This window comes from Panulirus ornatus, chromosome 29 (assembly GCF_036320965.1).
Source record: "Panulirus ornatus isolate Po-2019 chromosome 29, ASM3632096v1, whole genome shotgun sequence".
NCBI lineage: Eukaryota > Metazoa > Arthropoda > Malacostraca > Decapoda > Palinuridae > Panulirus > Panulirus ornatus.
The window spans coordinates 291,419-318,678 of record NC_092252.1 but is presented as its reverse complement, the minus strand read 5'-3'; the positions used below and the strand labels follow the sequence as shown (position 1 = coordinate 318,678).

Sequence of the window (27,260 nt, the reverse complement as noted above, 5' to 3'; positions counted from 1 at the left end):
GAAGCAGAGATTCATCTGCTAACGTATCTACATTAGCAGAAGCGGAGGATCATCTGATAACATATCTAAATCAGCAGAAGCAGAGATTCATCTGCTAACGTATCTACATCAGCAGAAGCAGAGGATCATCTGATAACATATCTAGATTAGCAGAAGCAGAGATTCATCGAACATATCTACATCAGCAGAAGCGGAGGGTCATCTGCTAGCATATCCAAATCTGCAGAAGCTGGGGCTCATCTGCTAACGTATATAGATCAGCAGAAGCAGAGACTCTGCTACCACATCTAAATCAGCAGAATCAAAAGATCATCTGCTATCATATCTAGATCAGCAGAAGCAGAAACAGATCCTGACGCTGTTTTCAAAGCTTCAAGTGTCGGACTCTGACGCTCGGACTTTAAGTCTCGTATTGTAACACTGGGATTCAAGTCTCGTATTCTAGCATTTGAATATTTGAAGAAACATCTCCAAAGTTTAATCTTTGTTAAGAGTTCTAAGTTAGTGGTAGAATGTCCGGGGTATCAGGAGAGTATACACTCATGCTCAAGTTATATGAATACTTCAACCTGATTGGTGATAATTATTCATATTTTCTTTTATTGCGAGCTAAATATGTCGAATGTCTTCGCCAGCCCTCGTTGGGGATTTACCTGGTTGTCTGGTGATCAAGTTCGTTAAGGGGGTGTGGTATATAGTTCTTTCAAGTAATAACATATCTTTATTTATACAATATTTACAAAAGTAACATTTCAGTAAATGATCATCACACAGTTAACAATGACGACATAATAGAACTGAAATGATAACAACATATGTAGATCCGACTTGACAGATCGGAGTATATAACATTTGGCAACTTGTAACCGCACATCCTATCTACAAATGATTTTTTCAGCCTTACTGAAGGATTCTTCAGCTCTCTTGAGAGCTTTTTCGGCCCTACGAAAGATTCTTCAGTTTTAATGAAGGATTCTTCAACCATACTGAAGGAACAGTTCATTCCCAAAATCTAATTAAAAAATCTGACCGTTGGTTGTTAAAGTATACAAACATTGTAATTGAGGTTCTCGACATTCAGTATTTCAGACCTTTAACTTTTCTGTTATGGGAGAGGAAACTATTTTAGCAGCGCCACAGTAGCCACAAATTGCCTGGAGGTATATGACCTATTATCCATATTTCTTGTATCAGGAATTACATGATAAAATACTTACATTCTACTAGACTTGGCGTCAAGTGGCTTCATTTCTTGCAACGCAAAGATCTTCACTGGCAGCTGTTGCAGTCGAAGCCCACGGGGGAAATGACTATTTTCTTCCAACTTGACGCAGGAGTAACTTGGCGTATCTCTCCTCTCCATAAACATGAAAGGTTTTGATGATGATCTGGAAATATCTGTCCAGTGAATGTTTTGGGAACAATTTGGAAAAGTTGCCGTATTACTGGCTACCAAGCAAAAGGAATCATGGTACCTCTGTCATATGACAGATGGTGGTTTATAAAGACAATAACAGTGGTAAGTGAAGGTGTTGCTCAGTGAGACTGTACTCTACATCTTGATGGTATTAAAGACGGTGGTGATAAGATATAGCGAGGTGATGTTTGCATCCACTGAAGAGAAGGTGGTGGTGTTGCCAAGATGTCACCAACTACTCCATCAATTATTACTCAGGTATTGGTTTACCTTGAGAGTTACTCAGAGTTGAAAGCTTTAGGGGGCTTTTCAAACCTTATGATCTAGAAACTGTCATAAAGTTTCATTGCGCATTATTGTTAATGATGGACCCCTTGCGATGGCCTTCAAGAGCCGACGAGGAACCACGTCGCAGTCCGTCTAAGGGAACATCATTGGTCCTCTTGACTAGATATACACAAGTCATAAATACTATTTACATTGTTATTTACAATGGCAGACTTGCCTTTTAGATATGAATAAAGCATTAAAGTCTAAAAGCCTCTTAGAACTGGAACACTGGTTCGTCTGGAAGCGTCCTTGACTACGAGTCATAAAGCATTAGTACAGTGGTGAGAGGTTTCCAGAAGCTCCTGAAGAAACAGCTGGGACTGACCACATGCACAATAAGCGTCCTCTTATTGTAATGTTGCAGACATAAAATGTACTGCTGGAGAGAATAAGTTCAAAATTTTCATTTTCTAAAGATGCGAGAAAGAAGTTCCTTCATCTCTTCTTCGGGGAATACATTAGAAGCGCGTCTTGAGCGTACCAGGCGCGGAGCAGAAAGACTAGGAAGAAGGCGTTGGACAGCAGACAATGATGTTCGACTCTCGGTCATCATTGGCTCGAAGTCAGCACTGGCCTTGATACCTACGGGTAAAGGGGCCTCGGTGGTAACCTCAGGAGCCACTCGAACAGCATATGGGTGGCTGCTGGAGGTATGGGCTGCGGCGATCTTAGTAGGAGCAGGGACACGGACGGAGTAAGGGTGAGGATCACTGAAGGCCTTGTGTTGGCTGAGGCCAGATGGGGGGTAAGGGTCGTCCTGAACTTCGTTCACCAGGTCATAATCTGTGATAAAGAAAATTGAGTAATGAATGATGTGAGAAAGTATAGAGGGCCACTGTGAATCCGGTGCTCTATCTTCCTTACTGACAAAGCTATATTTCATATATTCTTCCACATAGAACAAATCTGCATTTCTGATTGCTATAAATGTAATATATGACTATAATTAAAGCATATAACCTAGCTGTGAAACACATACCTTCATTACTAATGGAGTCTTCAAGGTAAAAATTCTTAGAGGAAGGCAATTTAAAACTGCCCTTCATGACTTTCTCCCAGATGATGCTGCGGGCATTCCTCTGGTAGGGATCCATGTGATCGAGAGAATCTTCTTCTTCGTTTACCAGATTGGACATTCCGTACAGCGTCAACACCTTCTGACAGTCTGCAACAAAGAGGGGAGTTGGTCTTACTGGTCGTACTAGGACAGTTTCGTACTTGGTCTGGTGTTGGTGGGATACCCTGATGTTACTGGGATTACCTAATATCACTGAGATACATTGTGTAGACCAGATAACATAAGACTTTACGGTGTATAGAGATTATTTGCTGGATGACAGTAATAGTAGTCTGGTTTTAGTGGGACAGCAACGTATCCTCAGACAGTCTGGTTTGGCTTGGACAGTCTGGTGTTAATAGGACAGCTGGTTTTACACGGAAAACCTGGTATTACTCAGTCTTGCGTCACTGGGATAGAGTGGTATTATTGGGGCAATTTGGTATTACTGGGACTATTTGGTGTTACTCAAAGGCTGATGTTACAAGGATAGTCTGGTGTTACTAGGACACTCTGAAGGAAGTCATATAGATGATCTCTCCAAGATACATCCTTTCCAATAACCTTCCTCAAAAAGAGGAGTCGCCTTTCGGAGGGAGGAGGTGTCGAAGGTATATAAATAATCCAACTGGCTGCCACTCACGTCTTCCAATATCTCAACAGGATGCCATGCACGTCTGAGATCATTAATTTCGAAAAGTGACAGAATAATGTTGATAAAATCTTCTCTATCAAATTTAATCTGCTCCTTCAGTAACATTTTATTTTTTTCTGATGGGGATAAGTCGGCTGGATGAAATTCTATTCCATAAAGTAGAAAACTGATGTTAATTAGCATGAAACTATTAACTGTATAGCGCTAGGCATATCTAAGCATACAAAAAAAAGATTAGTCCTAACCTATTTATCGTCCTGTTGAACTTCACATCAGTGTCTGGAACTACAACTTTATATCTGCCTCTGGAACCACAATGGAATACCAACCTCTGTAACCATAATCATTTACCATCCTCTGGAAGCATAACAATATACCAGTCTCAGGAACCACAACTATGTACCAGCCTCTGAACCATAACAATATACCATCCTCTGGAAACACATCTGTATACCATCCTCTGGAACCACAATCATATACCAGCCCCTGAAACCACAATCGTATACCAGCCTCTGGAACCACAATCATATACCAGCCTCGAACCATAACCATGTACCAGCCCCTGGAACCATAACTATATACCAGTCCCAGGAGCCACAACTGTACAACAGCCTCTGGAATCATAACTATTTACCAGCCTCTGGGACCATAACGATATACCAGCCTCTGGAACCATAACTATATACCTGCTTCTGGAACCACAACTATATACCAACCTCTGGAATCATAACTGTACACCAGTCCCTGGAACCACAACTGTATACCAGCCTCTGGAATCATAGCTGTATACCAGCCTCTGGAACAACTATACACCAGCCTCTGGAATCATAACTATATAGCATTCCTGGAACCATAATCATATACCAGTCCCTGGAAGCACAACGGTACACCAGCTTCTGGAACCAGATATATTTACCATCCCCTGGAACCACAACTACATACCAGTCTTTGGAACCACTTCATGCTACTGCAACATCCGCAACACGACCTAGAACCCTTTAAGTAGTTAGGATGTCCAGAAATAAACGAAAGATTCCAACCTACGGAATCGGGTGGTAATTCTGTTATATATATTTTACGATAATTATCTCGCTTCTTTCAAGTTGCGTCATCCCATCTAGTTTAAACCTTGTCTTCGTTTCTTTTGAGGGTAAGATTCTAAGGTCCAGAGTGGACAAGGAAGTATTTGAAAGGCGATAAATACCGATGGTCATTTTGACACTAGGAAATACCCAGCTAATTGGCGGGTAAAATGTGGAGGTCAGGACGAGAAAGATAGACGGGGAAGTGAGGGAGGAAAAAGAGGTGGAAGAGATATTCTTTCATAACAGGCTGCGTTAAGATGATTCACACCTAATGGGGTGAGGTCTTCCCCAGTTACGCCCACACGACAAGGTATTCCCTAGTCACATCTGCTGGGCAAGATCTTTCCCAGTGACACCCACTAGAGTGAGGTCTTCTACAGTCATGCCCACTGAGATGAGGTCTTCTCAAGCCAGGTCCGTTGACGGTGGGTCTTCTTCAACTGTCGCCTGTAGGGCGTGCAGTTCTCCCGTCAACCGTTCAAAGACTAACACGAAGAAACTACAAGATGTGGCCTGAAGGACAAGGAATGTTGGGCAGGCGTTATCCGACCCGAACAGCTGGGAATACCCACCATCTACGACCCCGGCTCTGGCTCAGGAAGTTTCACGTGCTGGGGTATGCTTAAATTTCCTGAACGACCCAGTAAGGTATCCTCCACGCTTTCCATCATGCTTGAAGTATTAGCTGAAGATTCTGTAGGCGGTTTAGAACCCTTGATGCTGCTAACATTTAAGTGTTTCTAACATTTTAAGGACAAACTACAGAGGAGATACACTGGGTTTTCCCACCTGAAGTTTTACATAAAGCTCAAAAAGGTCTCTGAGGCCAGACCTCAACATATAAATTACCCCTTTATTTCCCGGCCACTCGAACCTCTTGGCTGTTTGGGAATTTTTTTGCACGTGCCCTTCCAAGAAAGAGACTGGCCGACGGATCCAGTATCTAGTAGGCGGGAAGGTTAGGGAGATACAATGTCTGGTAAGCGGGAAGGTCAGGGAAGTTCAGTGTCTAGTGGGCGGGAAGGTCAGGGACATTCAATGTCTGGTAGGCCGGAAATTCTGGAAGATACAGAGTCACGTGAGCGAGAAGATCAGGGAAATAGTGTTCAGTGGGCGGTAAGGTCAGGGAGGTGTAAAATCTAATGGACGAGATGGTCAGTGAGATACAAGTTCCAGTGGGTGGGAAGGTCTGGTGAACGGGAAGGCCAGGGAGATAGAATATCTGTTGAGCGGGCAGGTCAAGGAGATACAACTTGTAGTGGGCGGGAAGATCAGGGAGATCTGATGTATACTGGGGGGGGGGGGGGGAAGATCAGGGAGATCTGATGTATACTGGGGGGAAGATCAGGGAGATCTGATGTATACTGGGCGGGAAGATCAGGGAGATCTGATGTATACTGGGGGGAAGATCAGGGAGATCTGATGTATACTGAGGGGGGGGGGGGAAGATCAGGGAGATCTGATGTATACTGGGGGGAAAGGTCAAGAAGGTAGTGTAGAGTGTGCAAGATAGTCATGAAGATAGTTTCCACTGAGCGGGAAGGTCAAAGAAATAGTGTCTTGGGGACGGGAAGGTCAGGGAGATACCGTGTGTGATGGACAAGGTCAGGGAGGTCCTATTTCTAATGAGCAGGAAGATCAGGGAGATGCACTGTCTAGAGGGTGGAAAGGTCAGAAATACAATGTCTAGTGAGAGGGAAGGCCAGGGAGATAGAGTGTCTGGTGGGCGGGAAGGTCAGGGGAAATCTAGTGCCTGGTGGGCGGGAAGGTCAGGGTGGTACGGTATCTCGAGGGCGGGAAAGTCAGATAGTATCTAATTGGTGGGAAGAACAGCTAGACAGTGTCTGGTGGGTGGAAAGGTCAGGGAGACAGTGTCAGGTGGGCGGAAGGTCAGGGAAATACAATCTCTAATGAATGGGAAGGTCAGGGAGATAAACTGTCCAGTGGGCAAGAAGGTCAGGGTGATATACTGTGTAATTGTGGAAAGGTCTGGTGGGTGGGAAAGTCTGGAAGGTAATGTTAGGTTGGCGGGAAGATCAGGGAAATATATCGTCTAGGGGATGAGGTCAGGGAGATACAGTGTTTAGTGGGCGGGAAGGTCAGGGTGTCACAGTGTTTAATGGGTAAAAGTGTCAAAGTGATACAGTGGCTAGCGGATGACACGGTCATGTAGGTACAGTGTCTGTTGGGCAGGAAGGTTAGGGAGTTATAGTGTCTGGTGAGTGAGGAGTTATATTGTCTGGTAGGTGAAAGGGTCAAGGAACTATATTGTCTGCTGGGTGGAACGGTCAAGTTGCATCGTACGGTGCCTGGTGGGCGGGAAGGTGAGGATACTGCAACATTTGGTGGATAGAAATGTCAGTGAAAACAGTGGCTGGTGAGCGAGGTCAGAGAAAATAGTGCCAGGTGGGTGGAAAATTCAGGTGGAGGGGAAGAACTGACCGGTGGGCGGGAAGGTCAAGGAGAGCGGTATTTGGTTTATTGTGACTTAATTCAGCATTATGTAAGCTAGTCCAACCTTATCTAAACTAGTCTAACTGATGTGACGTGTAAATGTAAGGTAGTGAGCCCCAGACTGTTGTGGGTCAAAAATGAAGCTGGACTGCGTGGGTGATTATTATTGCTTAAACACTTGGAAATGTGAGGAATAACAAGAAAAACCAATGAGAGTTTGGGATTAGATGAGTGAGTGTGTCAGCAATTTTGATGCGAGAGATCATGCATTTGTGATGGGTGATTTGAATGTGAGAGTGGGTAATGTGGCAATTGAGGTATATATATATATATATATATATATATATATATATATATATATATATATATATATATATATATATGAGTAATGTGACAGTTGAGGGAATAATTGGTATACATGGGGTGTTCAGTGTTGTAAATGGAAATGGTGTAGAGCTTGTAGATTTATGTGCTGAAAAAGGACTGGTGATTGGGAATACCTGGTTTAAAAAGCGAGATATACATAAGTATACGTATGTAAGTAGGTGAGATGGCCAGAGAGCGTTATTGGATTACGTGTTAATTGACAGGCGCGCGAAAGAGAGACTTTTGGATGTTAATGTGCTGAGAGGTGCAACTGGAGGGATGTCTGATCATTATCTTGTGGAGGCTAAGGTGAAGATTTGTATGGGTTTTCAGAAAAGAAGAGTGAATGTTGGGGTGAAGAGGGTGGTGAGAGTAATTGAGCTTGGGAAGGAGACTTGTTTGAGGAAGTACCAGGAGAGACTGAGTACCAAATGGAAAAAGGTGAGAACAATGGAAGTAAGGGGAGTGGGGGAGGAATGGGATGCATTTAGGGAATCAGTGATGGATTGCGCAAAAGATGCTTGTGGCATGAGAAGAGTGGGAGGTGGGTTGATTAGAAAGGGTAGTGAGTGGTGGGATGAAGAAGTAAGATTATTAGTGAAAGAGAAGAGAGAGGCATTTGGACGATTTTTGCAGGGAAAAAATGCAATGAGTGGGAGATGTATAAAAGAAAGAGACAGGAGGTCAAGAGAAAGGTGCAAGAGGTGAAAAAGAGGGCAAATGAGAGTTGGGGTGAGAGAGTATCATTAAATTTTAGGGAGAATAAAAAGATGTTCTGGGAGGAGGTAAATAAAGTGCGTAAGACAAGGGAGCAAATGGGAACTTCAGTGAAGGGCACAAATGGGGAGGTGATAACAAGTAGTGGTGATGTGAGAAGGAGATGGAGTGAGTATTTTGAAGGTTTGTTGAATGTGTTTGATGATAGAGTGGCAGATATAGGGTGTTTTGGTCGAGGTGGTGTGCAAAGTGAGAGGGTTAGGGAAAATGATTTGGTAAACAGAGAAGAGGTAGTAAAAGCTTTGCGGAAGATGAAAGCCGGCAAGGCAGCAGGTTTGGATGGTATTGCAGTGGAATTTATCAAAAAAGGGGGTGACTGTATTATTGACTGGTTGGTAAGGTTATTTAATGTATGTATGACTCATGGTGAGGTGCCTGAGGATTGGTGGAATGCGTGCATAGTGCCATTGTACAAAGGCAAAGGGGATAAGAGTGAGTGCTCAAATTACAGAGGTATAAGTTTGTTGAGTATTCCTGGTAAATTATATGGGAGGGTATTGATTGAGAGGGTGAAGGCAAGTACAGAGCATCAGATTGGGGAAGAGCAGTGTGGTTTCAGAAGTGGTAGAGGATGTGTGGATCAGGTGTTTGCTTTGAAGAATGTGTGTGAGAAATACTTAGAAAAGCAAATGGATTTGTATGTAGCATTTATGGATCTGGAGAAGGCATATGATAGAGTTGATAGAGATGCTCTGTGGAAGGTATTAAGAATATATGGTGTGGGAGGCAAGTTGTTAGAAGCAGTGAAAAGTTTTTATCGAGGATGTAAGGCATGTGTACGTGTAGGAAGAGAGGAAAGTGATTGGTTCTCAGTGAATGTAGGTTTGCGGCAGGGGTGTGTGATGTCTCCATGGTTGTTTAATTTGTTTATGGATGGGGTTGTTGAGGAGGTGAATTCAAGAGTTTTGGAAAGAGGGGCAAGTATGAAGTCTGTTGGGGATGAGAGAGCTTGGGAAGTGAGTCAGTTGTTGTTCGCTGATGATACAGCGCTGGTGGCTGATTCATGTGAGAAACTGCAGAAGCTGGTGACTGAGTTTGGTAAAGTGTGTGAAAGAAGAAAGTTAAGAGTAAATGTGAATAAGAGCAAGGTTATTAGGTACAGTAGGGTTGAGGGTCAAGTCAATTGGGAGGTAAGTTTGAATGGAGAAAAACTGGAGGAAGTAAAGTGTTTTAGATATCTGGGAGTGGATCTGGCAGCGGATGGAACCATGGAAGCGGAAGTGGATCATAGGGTGGGGGAGGGGGCGAAAATTCTGGGAGCCTTGAAGAATGTGTGGAAGTCGAGAACATTATCTCGGAAAGCAAAAATGGGTATGTTTGAAGGAATAGTGGTTCCAACAATGTTGTATGGTTGCGAGGCGTGGGCTATGGATAGAGTTGTGCGCAGGAGGATGGATGTGCTGGAAATGAGATGTTTGAGGACAATGTGTGGTGTGAGGTGGTTTGATCGAGTAAGTAACGTAAGGGTAAGAGAGATGTGTGGAAATAAAAAGAGCGTGGTTGAGAGAGCAGAAGAGGGTGTTTTGAAATGGTTTGGGCACATGGAGAGAATGAGTGAGGAAAGATTGACCAAGAGGATATATGTGTCGGAGGTGGAGGGAACGAGGAGAAGTGGGAGACCAAATTGGAGGTGTAAAGATGGAGTGAAAAAGATTTTGTGTGATCGGGGCCTGAACATGCAGGAGGGTGAAAGGAGGGCAAGGAATAGAGTGAATTGGATCGATGTGGTATACCGGGGTTGACGTGCTGTCAGTGGATTGAATCAGGGCATGTGAAGCGTCTGGGGTAAACCATGTAAAGCTGTGTAGGTATGTATATTTGCGTGTGTGGACGTATGTATATACATGTGTATGGGGGTGGGTTGGGCCATTTCTTTTGTCTGTTTCCTTGCGCTACCTCGCAAACGCGGGAGACAGCGGCAAAAAAAAAAAAAAAAAAAAAAATATATATATATATATATATATATATATATATATATATATATATATATATATATATATATATATATATATATATCCCTGGGGATAGGGGAGAAAGAATACCTCCCACGTATTCCCTGCGTGTCGTAGAAGGCGACTAAAAGGGGAGGGAGCGGGTGGCTGGAAATCCTCCCCTCTCATTTGATTTTTTTTTTCAATTTTCCAAAGAAGGAACAGAGATTGGGGGCCAGGTGAGGATATTCCCTCGAAGGCCCAGTCCTCTGTTCTTATTGCTACCTCGCTAACGCGGGAAATGGCGAATAGTATGAAAGAATGATATATATATATATATATATATATATATATATATATATATATATATATATATATATATATATATATATATATATATTCCTATGAGTCCGCGGGGAAAATGAAACACGATAAGTTCCCTATATATATATATATATATATATATATATATATATATATATATATATATATATATATATATATATATATTTCTTTCTTTCAAACTATTCGCCATTTCCCGCATTAGCGAGGTAGCGTTAAGAACAGATGACTGGGCCTTTGAGGGACTACCCTCACCTGGCCCAATTCTCTGTTCCTTCTTTTGGAAAATTAAAAAAAAAAATGAGAGGGGAGGATTTCCAGCCCCCCGCTCCCTCCCCTTTTAGTCGCCTTCTACGACACGCAGGGAATACGTGGGAAGTATTCTTGCTCCCCTATCCCCAGGGATAATATATATATATATATATATATATATATATATATATATATATATATATATATATATATATATATATATATATATATTTTTTTTTTTTTTTTTTTTGCTTTGTCGCTGTCTCCCGCGTTTGCGAGGTAGCGCAAGGAAACAGACGAAAGAAATGGCCCAACCCACCCCCATACACATGCCTTGATTCAATCCACTGACAGCACGTCAACCCCGGTATACCACATCGCTCCAATTCACTCTATTCTTTGCCCTCCTTTCACCCTCCTGCATGTTCAGGCCCCGATCACTCAAAATCTTTTTCACTCCATCTTTCCACCTCCAATTTGGTCTCCCTCTTCTCCTCGTTCCCTCCACCTCCGACACATATATCTTCTTGGTCAATCTTTCCTCACTCATTCTCTCCATGTGACCAAAATATATATATATATTTTCACTGCTTCTAACAACTTGCCACCCACACCATATATTCTTAATACCTTCCACAGAGCATCTCTATCAACTCTATCATATGCCTTCTCCAGATCCATAAATGCTACATACAAATCCATTTGCTTTTCTAAGTATTTCTCACATACATTTTTCAAAACTTCAAAGCAAACACCTGATCCACACATCCTCTACCACTTCTGAAACCACACTGCTCTTCCCCAATCGAGGATGTAAGGCATGTGTACGTGTAGGAAGAGAGGAAAGTGATTGGTTCTCAGTGAATGTAGGTTTGCGGCAGGGGTGTGTGATGTCTCCATGGTTGTTTAATTTGTTTATGGATGGGGTTGTTGAGGAGGTGAATTCAAGAGTTTTGGAAAGAGGGGCAAGTATGAAGTCTGTTGGGGATGAGAGAGCTTGGGAAGTGAGTCAGTTGTTGTTCGCTGATGATACAGCGCTGGTGGCTGATTCATGTGAGAAACTGCAGAAGCTGGTGACTGAGTTTGGTAAAGTGTGTGAAAGAAGAAAGTTAAGAGTAAATGTGAATAAGAGCAAGGTTATTAGGTACAGTAGGGTTGAGGGTCAAGTCAATTGGGAGGTAAGTTTGAATGGAGAAAAACTGGAGGAAGTAAAGTGTTTTAGATATCTGGGAGTGGATCTGGCAGCGGATGGAACCATGGAAGCGGAAGTGGATCATAGGGTGGGGGAGGGGGCGAAAATTCTGGGAGCCTTGAAGAATGTGTGGAAGTCGAGAACATTATCTCGGAAAGCAAAAATGGGTATGTTTGAAGGAATAGTGGTTCCAACAATGTTGTATGGTTGCGAGGCGTGGGCTATGGATAGAGTTGTGCGCAGGAGGATGGATGTGCTGGAAATGAGATGTTTGAGGACAATGTGTGGTGTGAGGTGGTTTGATCGAGTAAGTAACGTAAGGGTAAGAGAGATGTGTGGAAATAAAAAGAGCGTGGTTGAGAGAGCAGAAGAGGGTGTTTTGAAATGGTTTGGGCACATGGAGAGAATGAGTGAGGAAAGATTGACCAAGAGGATATATGTGTCGGAGGTGGAGGGAACGAGGAGAAGTGGGAGACCAAATTGGAGGTGTAAAGATGGAGTGAAAAAGATTTTGTGTGATCGGGGCCTGAACATGCAGGAGGGTGAAAGGAGGGCAAGGAATAGAGTGAATTGGATCGATGTGGTATACCGGGGTTGACGTGCTGTCAGTGGATTGAATCAGGGCATGTGAAGCGTCTGGGGTAAACCATGTAAAGCTGTGTAGGTATGTATATTTGCGTGTGTGGACGTATGTATATACATGTGTATGGGGGTGGGTTGGGCCATTTCTTTTGTCTGTTTCCTTGCGCTACCTCGCAAACGCGGGAGACAGCGGCAAAAAAAAAAAAAAAAAAAAAAAAATATATATATATATATATATATATATATATATATATATATATATATATATATATATATATATATATATATATATATCCCTGGGGATAGGGGAGAAAGAATACCTCCCACGTATTCCCTGCGTGTCGTAGAAGGCGACTAAAAGGGGAGGGAGCGGGTGGCTGGAAATCCTCCCCTCTCATTTGATTTTTTTTTTCAATTTTCCAAAAGAAGGAACAGAGATTGGGGGCCAGGTGAGGATATTCCCTCGAAGGCCCAGTCCTCTGTTCTTATTGCTACCTCGCTAACGCGGGAAATGGCGAATAGTATGAAAGAATGATATATATATATATATATATATATATATATATATATATATATATATATATATATATATATATATATATATATATATATATTCCTATGAGTCCGCGGGGAAAATGAAACACGATAAGTTCCCTATATATATATATATATATATATATATATATATATATATATATATATATATATATATATATATATATATTTCTTTCTTTCAAACTATTCGCCATTTCCCGCATTAGCGAGGTAGCGTTAAGAACAGATGACTGGGCCTTTGAGGGACTACCCTCACCTGGCCCAATTCTCTGTTCCTTCTTTTGGAAAATTAAAAAAAAAAATGAGAGGGGAGGATTTCCAGCCCCCCGCTCCCTCCCCTTTTAGTCGCCTTCTACGACACGCAGGGAATACGTGGGAAGTATTCTTGCTCCCCTATCCCCAGGGATAATATATATATATATATATATATATATATATATATATATATATATATATATATATATATATATATATATATATATTTTTTTTTTTTTTTTTTTTGCTTTGTCGCTGTCTCCCGCGTTTGCGAGGTAGCGCAAGGAAACAGACGAAAGAAATGGCCCAACCCACCCCCATACACATGCCTTGATTCAATCCACTGACAGCACGTCAACCCCGGTATACCACATCGCTCCAATTCACTCTATTCTTTGCCCTCCTTTCACCCTCCTGCATGTTCAGGCCCCGATCACTCAAAATCTTTTTCACTCCATCTTTCCACCTCCAATTTGGTCTCCCTCTTCTCCTCGTTCCCTCCACCTCCGACACATATATCTTCTTGGTCAATCTTTCCTCACTCATTCTCTCCATGTGACCAAAATATATATATATATTTTCACTGCTTCTAACAACTTGCCACCCACACCATATATTCTTAATACCTTCCACAGAGCATCTCTATCAACTCTATCATATGCCTTCTCCAGATCCATAAATGCTACATACAAATCCATTTGCTTTTCTAAGTATTTCTCACATACATTTTTCAAAACTTCAAAGCAAACACCTGATCCACACATCCTCTACCACTTCTGAAACCACACTGCTCTTCCCCAATCGAGGATGTAAGGCATGTATACGTGTAGGAAGAGAGGAAAGTGATTGGTTTTCAGTGAATGTAGGTTTGCGGCAGGGGTGTGTGATGTCTCCATGGTTGTTTAATTTGTTTATGGATGGGTATGTTAGGGAGGTGAATGCAAGAGTTTTGGAAAGAGGGGCAAGAATGAAGTCTGTTGTGGATGAGAAAGCTTGGGAAGTGAGTCAGATGTTGTTCGCTGATGATACAGCGCTGGTGGCTGATTCATGTGAGAAACTGCAGAAGCTGGTGACTGAGTTTGGTAAAGTGTGTGAAAGAAGAAAGTTAAGAGTAAATGTGAATAAGAGCAAGGTTATTAGGTACAGTAGGGTTGAGGGTCAAGTCAATTGGGGAGGTAAGTTTGAATGGAGAAAAACTGGAGGAAGCAAAGTGTTTTACATATCTGGGAGTGGATCTGGCAGCGGATGGAACCATGGAAGCGGAAGTGAATCATAGGGTGGGGGAGGGGGCGAAAATCCTGGGAGCCTTGAAGAATGTGTGGAAGTCGAGAACATTATCTCGGAAAGCAAAAATGGGTATGTTTGAAGGAATAGTGGTTCCAACAATGTTGTATGGTTGCGAGGCGTGGGCTATGGATAGAGTTGTGCGCAGGAGGGTGGATGTGCTGGAAATGAGATGTTTGAGGACAATGTGTGGTGTGAGGTGGTTTGATCGAGTAAGTAATGTAAGGGTAAGAAAGATGTGTGGAAATAAAAAGAGCGTGGTTGAGAGAGCAGAAGAGGGTGTTTTGAAATGGTTTGGGCACATGGAGAGAATGAGTGAGGAAAGATTGACCAAGAGGATATATGTGTCGGAGGTGGAGGGAACGAGGAGAAGTGGGAGACCAAATTGGAGGTGGAAAGATAGAGTGAAAAAGATTTTGAGTGATCGGGGCCTGAACATGCAGGAGGGTGAAAGGCGGGCAAGGAATAGAGTGAATTGGATCGATGTGGTATACCGGGGTTGACGTGCTGTCAGTGGATTGAATCAGGGCATGTGAAGCGTCTGGGGTAAACCATGGAAAGTTGTGTGGGGCCGGGATGTGGAAAGGGAGCTGTGGTATCGGGCATTATTGCATGACAGCTGGAGACTGAGTGTGAACGAATGGGGCCTTTGTTATCTTTTCCTAGCGCTACCTCGCACACATGAGGGGGAGGGGGATGGTATTCCATGGGTGGCGAGGTGGCGATGGGAATGAATAAAGGCAGGCAGTGTGGTTTGTGTGCATCGGCATATATGTATGTATCTGTGTGTGTATATATATGTGTACATTGAGATGTATGGGTGTGTAGGTTTGCGTGTGTGGACGTGTGTGTATATACATGTGTATGGGGGTGGGTTGGGCCATTTCTTTCTTCTGTTTCCTTGCGCTACCTCGCAAATGCGGGAGACAGCGACAAAGCAAAATAAAAAAAATATATATATATATATATATATATATATATATATATATATATATATATATATATATTGGGGGATTGTCGTGAACAAAAATGATAATTAGGTAATTACATGCATGCATTGTACAGGAGGAAGTTTTACAATCGTGGTCCCCAATTTCTTGTACATTTTCCACTGTCATACCTCTGAAATTCTATGAACTATGTCTGCATTATCCATGCCCTCAGTCATTCTCTTGTATTCATCCATCACTCTAATACTAACATAGCATTTCTTTGTATCCTTTTTAGAAATGTATTGCTTAACTTCGTGTTATGACATCCTCTGGTTGCTCTATCATTGCATCTCTCGAAGGACTTGCGAGACTATCCACTACATCGATATGTTTTAAAACATTATAGTTTATGATCAGGTTACCCCTCACTCATCTCTCTTCCGAGGTGGGTAAATTCAAGCCTCAAATCTTTCCCCATAACTTATTTCTCCCAATTCTGGTTTCATCTTTGTTGCCATTCTCTCGACCTTCTCTCTTAGCTCTTTTGCGTCTTTATGTGTAGTGACCCTAACATGAAAAGCATGTTCTAGCTTTGGCCTTATGTAAGATATGAAAAGCTTGCTAAATATTTTGTTACCCACATACTTGAAAGCTATTCTGATATTTGCTTAAAAACAGTTTGTCTCCTTTACTATCACTCCTAATGCGAGACTAGAGAGGCTAGGGATGATGCTGACTCCCAAATTCTCGCACACAAAGTTATGAAGCTTATTTCCTGCTAGAAATTCAATAATATTGAGGCTTTCTTTCAGCTTGCCAAGTCTTCGCTACTTTATATTTCCTCAGGTTGAACGTCTTCAACAATGTTTCAGACCAACTTCAGTGTGTGTGTGTGTGTGTGTGTGTGTGTGTGTGTGTGTGTGTGTGTGTGATGGTATGAGGAAGGAAAGGTATGGAAAAATAATACTTGTCGTCAATCGAAGATAAAGTTCTAAAGAAAATCATATTGTTTAGAATATGTTTGCAATGCTTGTGGTTGATGACCATCCCTGGTACTGCTGGCTTGTGGAAGATGGCCATCCCTAGTACTGCTGGCTTGTGGAAGATGGCCATCCCTAGTACTGCTGGCTTGTGGAAGATGGCCATCCCTAGTACTGCTGGCTTGTGGAAGATGGCCATCCCTAGTACTGCTGGCTTGTGGAAGATGGCCATCCCTAGTACTGCTGGCTTGTGGAAGATGGCCATCCCTAGTACTGCTGGCTTGTGGAAGATGGCCATCCCTAGTACTGCTGGCTTGTGGTAGATGACCATATCTGGTACTGCTGGCTTGTGGTAGATGACCATATCTGGTACTGCTGGCTTGTGGTAGATGACCATCCCTGGTACTGCTGGCTTGTGGTAGATGACCTTCCCTGGTACTGCTGGCTTGTGATAGATGACCATCCCTGGTACTGCTGGCTTGTGATAGATGACCATCCCTGGTACTGCTGGCTTGTGGCAGATGACCATATCTGGTACTGTTGAACTGTGATAAATGACCATCCTTGGTAGTGTTGAGTTGTAGTACATGAGCTTCTTTGATACTGTTGACTTGTGGTTGATGATCATCCGTAGTACTGTTGACCTAGTACAGGACCATCCGTAGTACTGTTGACTTGTGGTTGATGATCATCCCATGTAATGTTGACCTAGTGCAGGACCATTTGTAGCACAGTTGACTTGTGGAGACATGGAAGATGTCAATTCCTGGTAGTGTTTAGCTTTGGTGCATAACCATTCCTGGTACACTTTGCTTGTTGTAGATGACCATCCCTTGTACTGTTATTATGTGGCAGGTGACCATTCCCGGTAGTGTTAACTTGTAAATGCCCATCCCTTGTACTGTCGACTTGCAGTAGATGACTATCCCTAGTGCTGTTTACTTGAGGTAAATAACCAACCCTGGTACCGTTGATGTGTGGTGGGTGATCAATCCTGGTACTGTTGACTTGTGGTAGATGACTATTCCTGTTACTGCTGACTGGTGCTTGATGACCATTCCTGGTACTGTTGAACTGAGGTTGATTTGTGGTTATTGACCATCCCTGGTACCGTTGGATAGTGATAGATAATTCTGTCTTATGGGAGATGGCCATACCTGGGACTGTTGTCTTGTACTATATGACCATACGTGGTACTGTTGACTTTAGGTAGATGACCATCCCTGGTACTGCTGCCATTTGGTAGGTGACTATCATTAGCACCGTCGATTTATTGACTTGAGGGTCGTTTAGCAGTATGAGCCGCCGTTGGGATGGGGGAAGGGGGTCATGCACGTCGGCTGCCAAGGTTGGGACGTGTAGCGGCTGGAGTCGCGTTGGGGCGGGGGTTATGAACGTCGGCTGCCACAGTTTGACAAACAGTAAAAGATTCGGTTGGGTTGGGTTAGGTTATATGTGTTGGTGTATGGGTAGAAGGTTCAGTGGATGGGTAACCAGACGGTTGGAAAGGTAAATAAATCGTTAAATAATCAATCAATTACGAGGTAGAATGAGAAGACGTATTTCCTACAAACAGTAAGACCCGTGATGTGCTCTTTGATCAGTTGGTGTCAAGACGGGTGAGGAGAGTGTGTTCTGCTTCTGAGGTGCTGTGAAACTTCCATGATACTCCCTTGACATCTGATATAAGGTACAGCAGTGTTTTTAATGTGCCGGTTGATAAGTGTTGACACCTACAGGTAATTTATCCTAAGTACTGTGGCTTACAGCTTACCGGGGATTGTGGATTCCTTGCAGTATTGCTCCACCAGATGGATGAACACGTACATCAGGCGTCCCATCTGAAAACAAAACACAAACACGTTAACGACTTGTTATGGTCAGATGTGCACGCTTCAGACGGGCTCTGAACTTCGTTGTCACGTGTCTCTGTTTTAGTCAGTTATTTTTGTTCATATTTTATCATAAAACAATAAATGTTTCTTTTTGTATGTAAATACTAAGAAAATTTTACTTCTTGACTTTTGTTTCTGAGAAACTGATTCCGAACTTACCTTTTCTTGCCGAGTGAGAAGTTCCCAGATGGGAATGGCTGACGAGGATACTGAGGTGGCCAGTGACACCACCACCAACGTGTTCAGTGCCAACATCTTTAGGTTGAGCGCCTTGCCGATGTTATGATGACGTTGAGGAACAAGCGGCAAGTTTCGATATACAGGTTCTTGTAGAGGATGCCGCAGTACAAAGTTCTGTAAACGCGGTTGCAGGTCTCACACCTGGTGTGGAACTTAATGGTACAACTTACTAGAACGAAAGCTAGCAAGAAACTGTTACTGGCTGACGGCATGCGGGAGCTATATGTCCTCCCGCCCGCCCTCCATCTGTGCCACATCTACAATGGCCTTGCCTATGTCATAAGCAGTATTCAAACACTATGAAAAACATACATCAATCATGTACATAGCTCTTATATCATTTCATTATACATTATAAATCTATAGTTTTCTTACGAAAAAGTCAAATTACATATCACAGTTCCAGTACATTTAGCGCAAGCGTCAGACGGAGGCCGGCTGGGTAGCGGTGGAAAGGATGAGGAGGGGGAGGGGGCCGGAGGACAACATAGCTGCCATTCCACACGACCCAAACAAACCAACGCTCCCACCAAGCCTTCCCTCGTGTCGCCTGACTGGCGCCAACACGAGAAAGTGACTCACCGTCGTGATGAACGACCCTGCATCCCATCTATGATGGTTCGTCCCTTGACTCAATGTCGTGAGGAGCGACTCTGCCTCCATGAAGGTTGGTACCATAGTGCCTGCTATACATGATACGTGAACCCTTTAAGTGCCTTAACGACTGAATCTTTATAGCTATAACAATTGAAATCTTGAAATTCTATGCCAACTGAACCCATCAAGTAATATAAAAACTAAACTCTTTAAGTGCTATAAGAATTACACCCTTTAAATGCTATAACTAGCCCCTGAAAGTGTTACAACAAATGAGCCCTCAAGTGCATAAACAATTGAACTATTAAGTGCTATAACATGTGAACCCCATTAGTGCTAGATAAACCTCTGAACGGTATATTTAATGATGATAATGATAATGATGATGATGATTCTTTCCAGCGTCGTGAGCCAAATCCCTGTGGAAATGACTTTAGTAGGTGAGCCAAATAAATGACACAAACGCAACCTTTGTGTAATAGATAACCGAATGTCTTGTGTGAAATAACTGAATATGTTTTAAGATAACCAAATTTCCTGTATAAGGCAACTGATTTCTTTACAGAAGTAAATGATAACTTGGAACAAGGTAACTATTCTCTCTTAGTAAAACATCTTGGATGGAAACTTTGAAGTCTTTGGAATGTTAAAACGAGATCGAGGAACTCCTAGAGTTCTACAGGTGCGTCGTCCTTACAGAATGATAACTGAAGCCTATCAGGAAAGTGACATAACTGAAGTCCAATACGAAAGTGAGATAACTGAAGTCCGCCAGGAAAGTGTTATTACTGAAGCCCAACAGGAATGTGATATTACTGACGTCCAGCAGGAAAGTGATATAACTGAAACCTACCACGAAAGTGCCTTATCTGAAGCTACTACCAAAGTGACACAACTGAAGCACTCTGAAAAACAACATACCTGAAGCCTACCATGAAAGTGGTATAACTGAAGTCCACCAAGAGTGAAATATCTGAAGCTAATTAGAAAAGTGACATAACTGAAGCCCACCAGGAAAGTGATACAACAACCGCACCAGGAAAGTGACATAGCTGAAGTCCACCAGAAGCCCATCAGGAAAGTGACAAGCTGACGTCCACCAGGAAAGTGACAGCTGAAGTCCACCAGGAAAGTAATACAAAAGGCGCACCAGGAAAGTGATATAACTGAAGTCCACCAGGAAAGTGATACAACAAGCCCATCAGGAAAGTGACACAGTTGAAGTCCACCAGGAAAGTGACATAGTTCAAGTCCACCAGTAAAGGGATACAACAAGTCCACCAGGAAAGTGATATAACAAGCCCACCAGGATAGTGACCTATCTGATGTCCATCAAGAAAGTGATATAACTGAAATCCACCAGTAAAGAGACGTAACTTAAGCCCAACAGGAAACTGATGTAATTGCAGCCCACCAGGAAGTGACATGGCTGAAGCCCACCAGGAAAGTGACATGACTGAAGCCCACCAGGATAGTGACATGACTGAAGCCCACCAGGAAAGTGATATAACTTGCTTCACCGGCAGATCGTTGAATTTGCTTCACAAGTAGATCGTTGAACATCCTTCAGCTGTAAAATATCGTTCAATCTGCTTTACTAGTAGAAAAACGCTAAGTTGCTTCACAAATAGGAACCTAGTGAACTTGCTTCACTTGTAGAAGACCAATTAGCTCGTTTAACCATTAGGAGACAGTTAAACTTGTTGCAAGCGTAGATCGTTAAACTTACTTGTGGAAGATCGTTGAACGTTCTTTACTAATAGGATATCGTTGAACTTGCTTCACTAGTAGAATGTTGTTGAAGTTGCTTCACCGGTAAAAGGTCGTTGAACTTGCTTAAGTAGTAGAAGACCAGTAAACTTATTTCCCTAGTAAGAGAGGTTGCACTTGTTTCACTAGTAGATCTCTGAACCTGCTTCACTTGTAGGAGATTGTTGAACTTGCTCCATTGCTAGGAGACCGTTAAACTTACTTGACCAGTAGATCATTGAACTTGCTTCACCAAAAGAAGATAGTTGAACATACTTCACTACCGACAGATCGCTGAATTTGCTTCACTAATTGGAGATCGTTGAATATGCTTCATTGGTAGGGAATCATTGAACTTGTTTCACAAGTAGGATATCTTTAAACTTGCTTTACCACTTGGTGACCATTAAACATGCTTCATCCGTAAAATATCGTTACATTTGCTTCATCACTGGGAGAGTATTGACCTTGATTCATTTGTAGATCACTGAACTTCCTCCACCCATAGAAGACAGGGCTGGGCAGGACGGTGAGACGGGGCTGGGAATTACGGTGGGACGGGGCTGGGCAGGACGGTGAGACTGGGCTGGGCAGGACGGTGAGGCTGGGCTGGGCAGGACGGTGAGACGGGGCTGGGCAGGACGGTGAGACGGGGCTGGGCAGGACGGTGAGACGGGGCTGGGCAGGACGGTGGGACGTGGCTGGGCAGGACGGTGGGACGTGGCTGGGCAGGACGGTGGGACGGGGCTGGGCAGGACGGTGGGACGTGGCTGGGCAGGACGGTGGGACGTGGCTGGGCAGGACGGTGGGACGTGGCTGGGCAGGACGGTGGGATGGGGCTGATGAATGTTTCCTCAGTTTGAATCTGAAAAATGCTTCAGAGTTCCAACTGATCAATGTTTATTCAAATTCAGACCGATAACTGCGCCTCTAAATTCAGACATCATTGACTGTCCAGGTTAAATCCTTTAAGTATAGCCCAAAATTGAACCGAATTCTACCAAGGAGATTATTGATGAGACTGCAAGGGTCTCAAGATTCAGTATGAAGAAGGTCTATACCAGTCAAAGAGGGAGTTTATGATGACCAGCAGCAAGCTTACTCGACGCATAAGATTATTATCTAAGGATACGTTGAAAGTTCCAGTCTGCCCTATGTATGTCAGAACGTGATTTCTAATGTTCCAGGGCCGATTTATGGTATCCTAGGGTCTTGAGGTTCCGGGTCAAATATAGGCTATGGCTAGGCTTGTTCCAGCCTCCCTGTTGAATGTTAAAGCTGGACTGCTGAGTTTCGGAGCCAATGTTTGTTAGAGCTGGTCTCCTGAAATTCCATCGTGGCTGCTGGGTGTTACAGCTAGGTTTTTAAGGTTCCATTCTAGCTAGCTAGTGTACTCAGGAAGGACAGATTACAGAAAACCTACGGTTATGATATCACTTCTGGTAAGTACATGGTCTTTATGAAATTTCACCATGTACTAAAGATGTGTACAAATACACTACACAACTCAACCGTTCAGTATGTCGCTGGAGAAAGGCAAAGTGCCAAGTAACTGGAAAAAAAAGCGCTGTACGATATGATGCTCCCAAGTTGGGGACCAATGTGATGACCATTATGTTATGATTCTTCCAAGGTGGCCACCACTGTGATGACCTTTATGTTATGATGCCAACTAGGTGCGGACCGCTGTGATGACCATTATGATTATTCCAAGTTAGGGACCACTGTAACAATGAATGACTCATTCAACGAGTTACATTGCAAGGCTACATGCTAAGAAAATTATATACAAGCGTTGGTCAACAATACATAGTGTTTACGAAGAAAAAGATGAGCCACAAAAACTGTATCATAAAACAAGTTACATAACAAATGTTCTGGATAAAATGTTTACACGTTTCTTGAAATTTTAGGAAGGATTTTCAGTATATTTATTGATTTAACGATAGTCAAGGTACACGAATTACTTTGTCGGCCAAGTTTGCTGGCTCTGTATAGTATCAGTGTTAAACCACTCTTTATCTTGCCGGTCTCAGCCACACTGCCATACACAGAACACTTCCTTGAATAGTCAAAGTAAATCTAACCTCTCATACCCAGGTGAGTGGGGAACACTTGCCCTCTCATCCCCGGGTGAGTTGGGGGACACTGCTGCCCTCTCATACCCAGGTGAGTTGGGGACACTGTTGCCCTCTCATCCCCGGGTGAGTTGGGGGACACCGCTGTCCTCTCATCCGGAGGTGAGTTGGGGACACTGCTGCCCTCTCTTCTCCTGGTGAGTGGAGGATACTGCTGCATTCTCATCCCCAGGTAAGTGGGGGACGTTACTCATCCTCTGGTCTCCAACAGGCAGGACGGTACACCTTAGGTTGCCTGCAGCCTCACTTTCAATAAACAAATGTAGATGAGTATATACTTAAAAAACAAATCAAAGAAAATATTAATGATACATTATTGCCACATAGTAATAATGATAATAATAATAATAATAATAATAATAATAATAATAATAATAATAATGATAATAATGATAATAATAATGATAATGATAATAATAATGATAATGATAATAATATTAATAATAATGATGATAATGGTAATAAAGATAATAATGCAGAATTACTAACCACTTTACCGAGAGAACATTCAAAATATATTTAAGCTTTGATGTTTGGCCAGGACTGGCTGGCTGTACTTGTTGGGATTCCCTGTGAGGTGGTCGGCAGCCGACGTGGCTTCCCCACTCAGACCTCACTAACCCTACCTGGAATTCCTATCCTTTCTACTTTTCCTTCCGGTCCCACATTATGATGTAAATAGGTAGGCATTTTGGGAATTTTTAGTCCTGTGTAGTGTGCAGGAGAACGCATTTTATTATGGAAATATGGCATCTTTGAGATTAGGATTATGAATGAACGGTGTGATATGAATGTTGGAATACGTGAGGAATGCGTATGTCACCTTGGTTATAATGAGCTGATTTACTTGTGATACATAACCATGAGTTGCTGAAGTTATATGCAGATGACGCTGTGTTGGTAGCTAAACTAGAGGAAGAATTGGATAAAATGGTGAGCCAGTTCGATGATGTATGTAGGAGGAGGAGAATGCAGAAAGTTAATGCATATAAAAGACGGAAGGTAATGAAAAAGAAGGTATCACTTTGCCTGGTAAAGAACTGAATATTTGGCTGTAAAGTCTATTTAGGATTATAGTGGGAAAGAGACATTACAAAGTAAAGTCATGCAAGGGAAAATTATTGGGATGTACTGAAAGCTGTGGTCCATGAGAGTCAAGAGTACATGGCTCAGCATAAGAGCGCTACACATGGGTAATATGGTTGGAAATAGAAGAGAAATAATGAAGATGTGAGAAGATTATATGGCGGGAAGAAGTCATTAGAAATGTGCATGGACGAAAGTCTTTCATTACGATATATACATGTCGACCTTATGGCTATTGCTAAGCTGCTCGGCATGTAAAACACGACTCAAGAAAGTACAAGAAGAAGAGGTAGAGAAGACATGACTGTCGACATGTTATGGACATGAATAATGTACTTGATCATCCCAGACAAGTGGGATATATGATCATCCCAGGAAACTGGGAGGGTGGGATATATGATCATCCCAGGCATATATAGGACAGTAGCACATTTAAAGGAGTATCACATGTAGAACAGTAGCACATCTGGAGCTGTAGCACATGTAGAACAGTAGCACATCTGAAGCAGTAGCACATGTAGAACAGTAGCACATTTGAAGCAGTAGCACATGTAGAACAGTAGCACATTTGAAGCAGTAGCACATGTAGAACAGTAGCACATTTGAAGCAGTAGCACATGTAGAACAGTAGCACATTTGAAGCAGTAGCACATGTAGAACAGTAGCACATTTGAAGCAGTAGCACATGTAGAACAGTAGCACATTTGAAGCAGTAGCACATGTAGAACAGTAGCACATTTGAAGCAGTAGCACATGTAGAACAGTAGCACATTTGAAGCAGTAGCACATGTAGAACAGTAGCACATTTGAAGCAGTAGCACATGTAGAACAGTAGCACATTTGAAGCAGTAGCACATGTAGAACAGTAGCACATTTGAAGCAGTAGCACATGTAGAACAGTAGCACATTTGAAGTAAGCTTCATGAGACAGAAGTAGAACACGTGGTCAGAGAATATGTGGTTTCCTGGTTAACAATATTTGTCATAGAGAATGTGGGTAGCGGGGAGGGAGGGTGTTGGGGTTAAGGTCGAGGCCGCCAGTGTGTGTGTGTGTGTGTGTGGTGACAGGGGGGGGGGGGGGGGGTTCAGACACCTGCTGGTCTGGGAATACCCAGGTTGCTTACCTCCCACATACCGTACACCCGCTCGCCTCCTCTCCTGCGAGCTGTGGGAGAACCATGGCCTCGTGCACCCACCTGTCGATATTTCTGCTAAACTTCATTAACCCTTCATGTAAGTAGTTGAGTGAGGTAATAGGTGAGTGAGATAATTGGTGAGTGAGGTAATAGGTGAGTGAGGTAATTGGTGAGTGAGGTAATAGGTGAGTGATGTAGTAAGTGAATGATGCAGTGAGTGATGTAGTAGGTGAATGAGGCAGAGTGATGTATAAGGTGAGTGATGTAGTAGGTGAGTGATGTAGTAGGTGAGTGATGTAGTAGGTGAATGATACAGTAGCTGAGTGGTGTAGTAGGTGAATGATGTAGTAGGTGAGTGATGTAGTAGGTGAGTAATGTAGTAGGTGAATGATGTAGAAGGTGAATGATGTAGTAGGTGAGTGATGCAGTAGGTGAGTGATGTAGTAGGTGAGTGGTGTAGTAGGTGAGTGATGTAGTAGGTGAATGATGTAGGTGAGTGATGTAGTAGGTGAATGATGTAGGTGAGTGATGCAGTAGGTGAGAGATATAGTAGGTGAGAGGTAATGGGTGAGTGATATCGTAAGTGAATGATGCAGGAGGTGAGTGAGGTAATGGGTGAGTGATGTAGTAGGTGAATGATGCTGTAGGTGAGTATGTAATAGGTGAGTGAGGTAGTGAGTGATGTCGTAGGTGAATGATGTAGTAGGTGAGTGATGTACTAGGTGGGTGATGTAGTAGGTGAGTGAGGCGATAGGTGAATGATGTAGTAGGTGAATGATGCAGTAGGTGAATGATGTAGTAGGTGAATCATGCAGTAGGTGAGTGATGTAATAGGTGAGTGAGGTAGTAGGTGAGTGATGTAGTAGGTGAGTGATGTAGTAGGCGAGTGATGTAGGTGAGTGATGTAGTAGGTGAATGATGCAGTAGGTGAGTGATGTAGTAGGTGAATGATGCAGTAGGTGAGTGATGTAGTAAGTGAATGATGCAGTAGGTGAGTGATGTAATAGATGAGTGATGCAGTAGGTGAGTGAGTGATGTAGTAGGTGAATGATGCAGTGAGTGATGTAGTAGCTGAGTGATGTAGGCAGTGAATGATGCTGTAGGATAGTGATGTAGTAGGTGAATGATGCAGTAGGTGAGTGATGTAGTAGGTGGATGACGTGGTAAGCGAGTGATGTATTAGGTGAATGATATAGTAGGTGAGTGATGTAGTAATTGAGTGATGTAGTAGGTGAATGATGTAGTAGGTGAGTGATGTAGTAGTTAAGTAATGTGATGTAGTAGGTGAATATTGTAGTACGTGAGTGATGTAGGAGAGGATGTAATAGGTGAGTGATATAGAATGATGCAGTAGGTGAATGATGTAGTAGGTGAATCATGCAGTAGGTGAGTGATGTAATAGGTGAGTGAGGTACTAGGTGAGTGATGTAGTAGGTGAGTGATGTAGTAGGTGAGTGATGTAGTAGGTGAGTGATGTAGGTGAGTGATGTAGTAGGTGAATGATGCAGTAGGTGAGTGATGTAGTAGGTGAATGATGCAGTAGGTGAGTGATGTAGTAAGTGAATGATGCAGTAGGTGAGTGATGTACTAGGTGAATGATGCAGTAGGTGAGTGATGTAGTGGGTAAATGATGCAGTGAGTGATGTGGTAGGTGAATTCATGATGCAGGTGAGTGATGTAGTAGGTGACTGATGTAGAGGTGAATGATGCAGTAGGTGAGTGATGTAATAGATGAGTGATGCAGTAGGTAAGTGAGTGATGTAGTAGGTGAATGATGCAGTAGGTGAGTGATGTAATAGATGAGTGATGTAGTAGGTGAGAGATGCAGTAGGTGAGTGATATAGTAGGTGAATGATGCAGTAGATGAGTGATGTAGGTGAATGATGCAGTAGGTGAATGATATAGTAGGTGAGTGATGCAGTAGGTGAATGATGCAGTAGGTGAGAGATGCAGTTGGTGAGTGATGTAGTAGG

At 42.8% G+C, this 27,260-nt stretch overlaps 2 protein-coding genes across 2 annotated transcripts in view; one reads left to right on the top strand and one right to left on the bottom strand.

Moving 5' to 3' along the window:
- Positions 1-708: 708 nt before the first annotated feature.
- Reg-5 (Rhythmically expressed gene 5) lies at positions 709-18,770 on the bottom strand. The gene is made up of 4 exons (XM_071678920.1): positions 18,501-18,770; positions 18,221-18,287; positions 2,727-2,912; positions 709-2,530 (listed from the first exon to the last, which is right to left on the bottom strand). The coding sequence occupies exons 1-4, from the start codon at positions 18,594-18,596 to the stop codon at positions 2,151-2,153; spliced, it is 729 nt and encodes a 242-aa protein (XP_071535021.1). The 5' UTR covers positions 18,597-18,770; the 3' UTR covers positions 709-2,150.
- A 6,483-nt stretch (positions 18,771-25,253) lies between these two features.
- Positions 25,254-27,260, top strand: part of LOC139757988 (COX assembly mitochondrial protein homolog) — a 40,736-nt gene continuing 38,729 nt past the window's right edge. Inside the window, exon 1 of the mRNA XM_071678931.1 lies at positions 25,254-25,384. Coding sequence (XP_071535032.1) covers positions 25,330-25,384 — 55 coding nt within the window. The 5' untranslated portion in view covers positions 25,254-25,329. The remainder of the gene's footprint in view (positions 25,385-27,260) is intronic.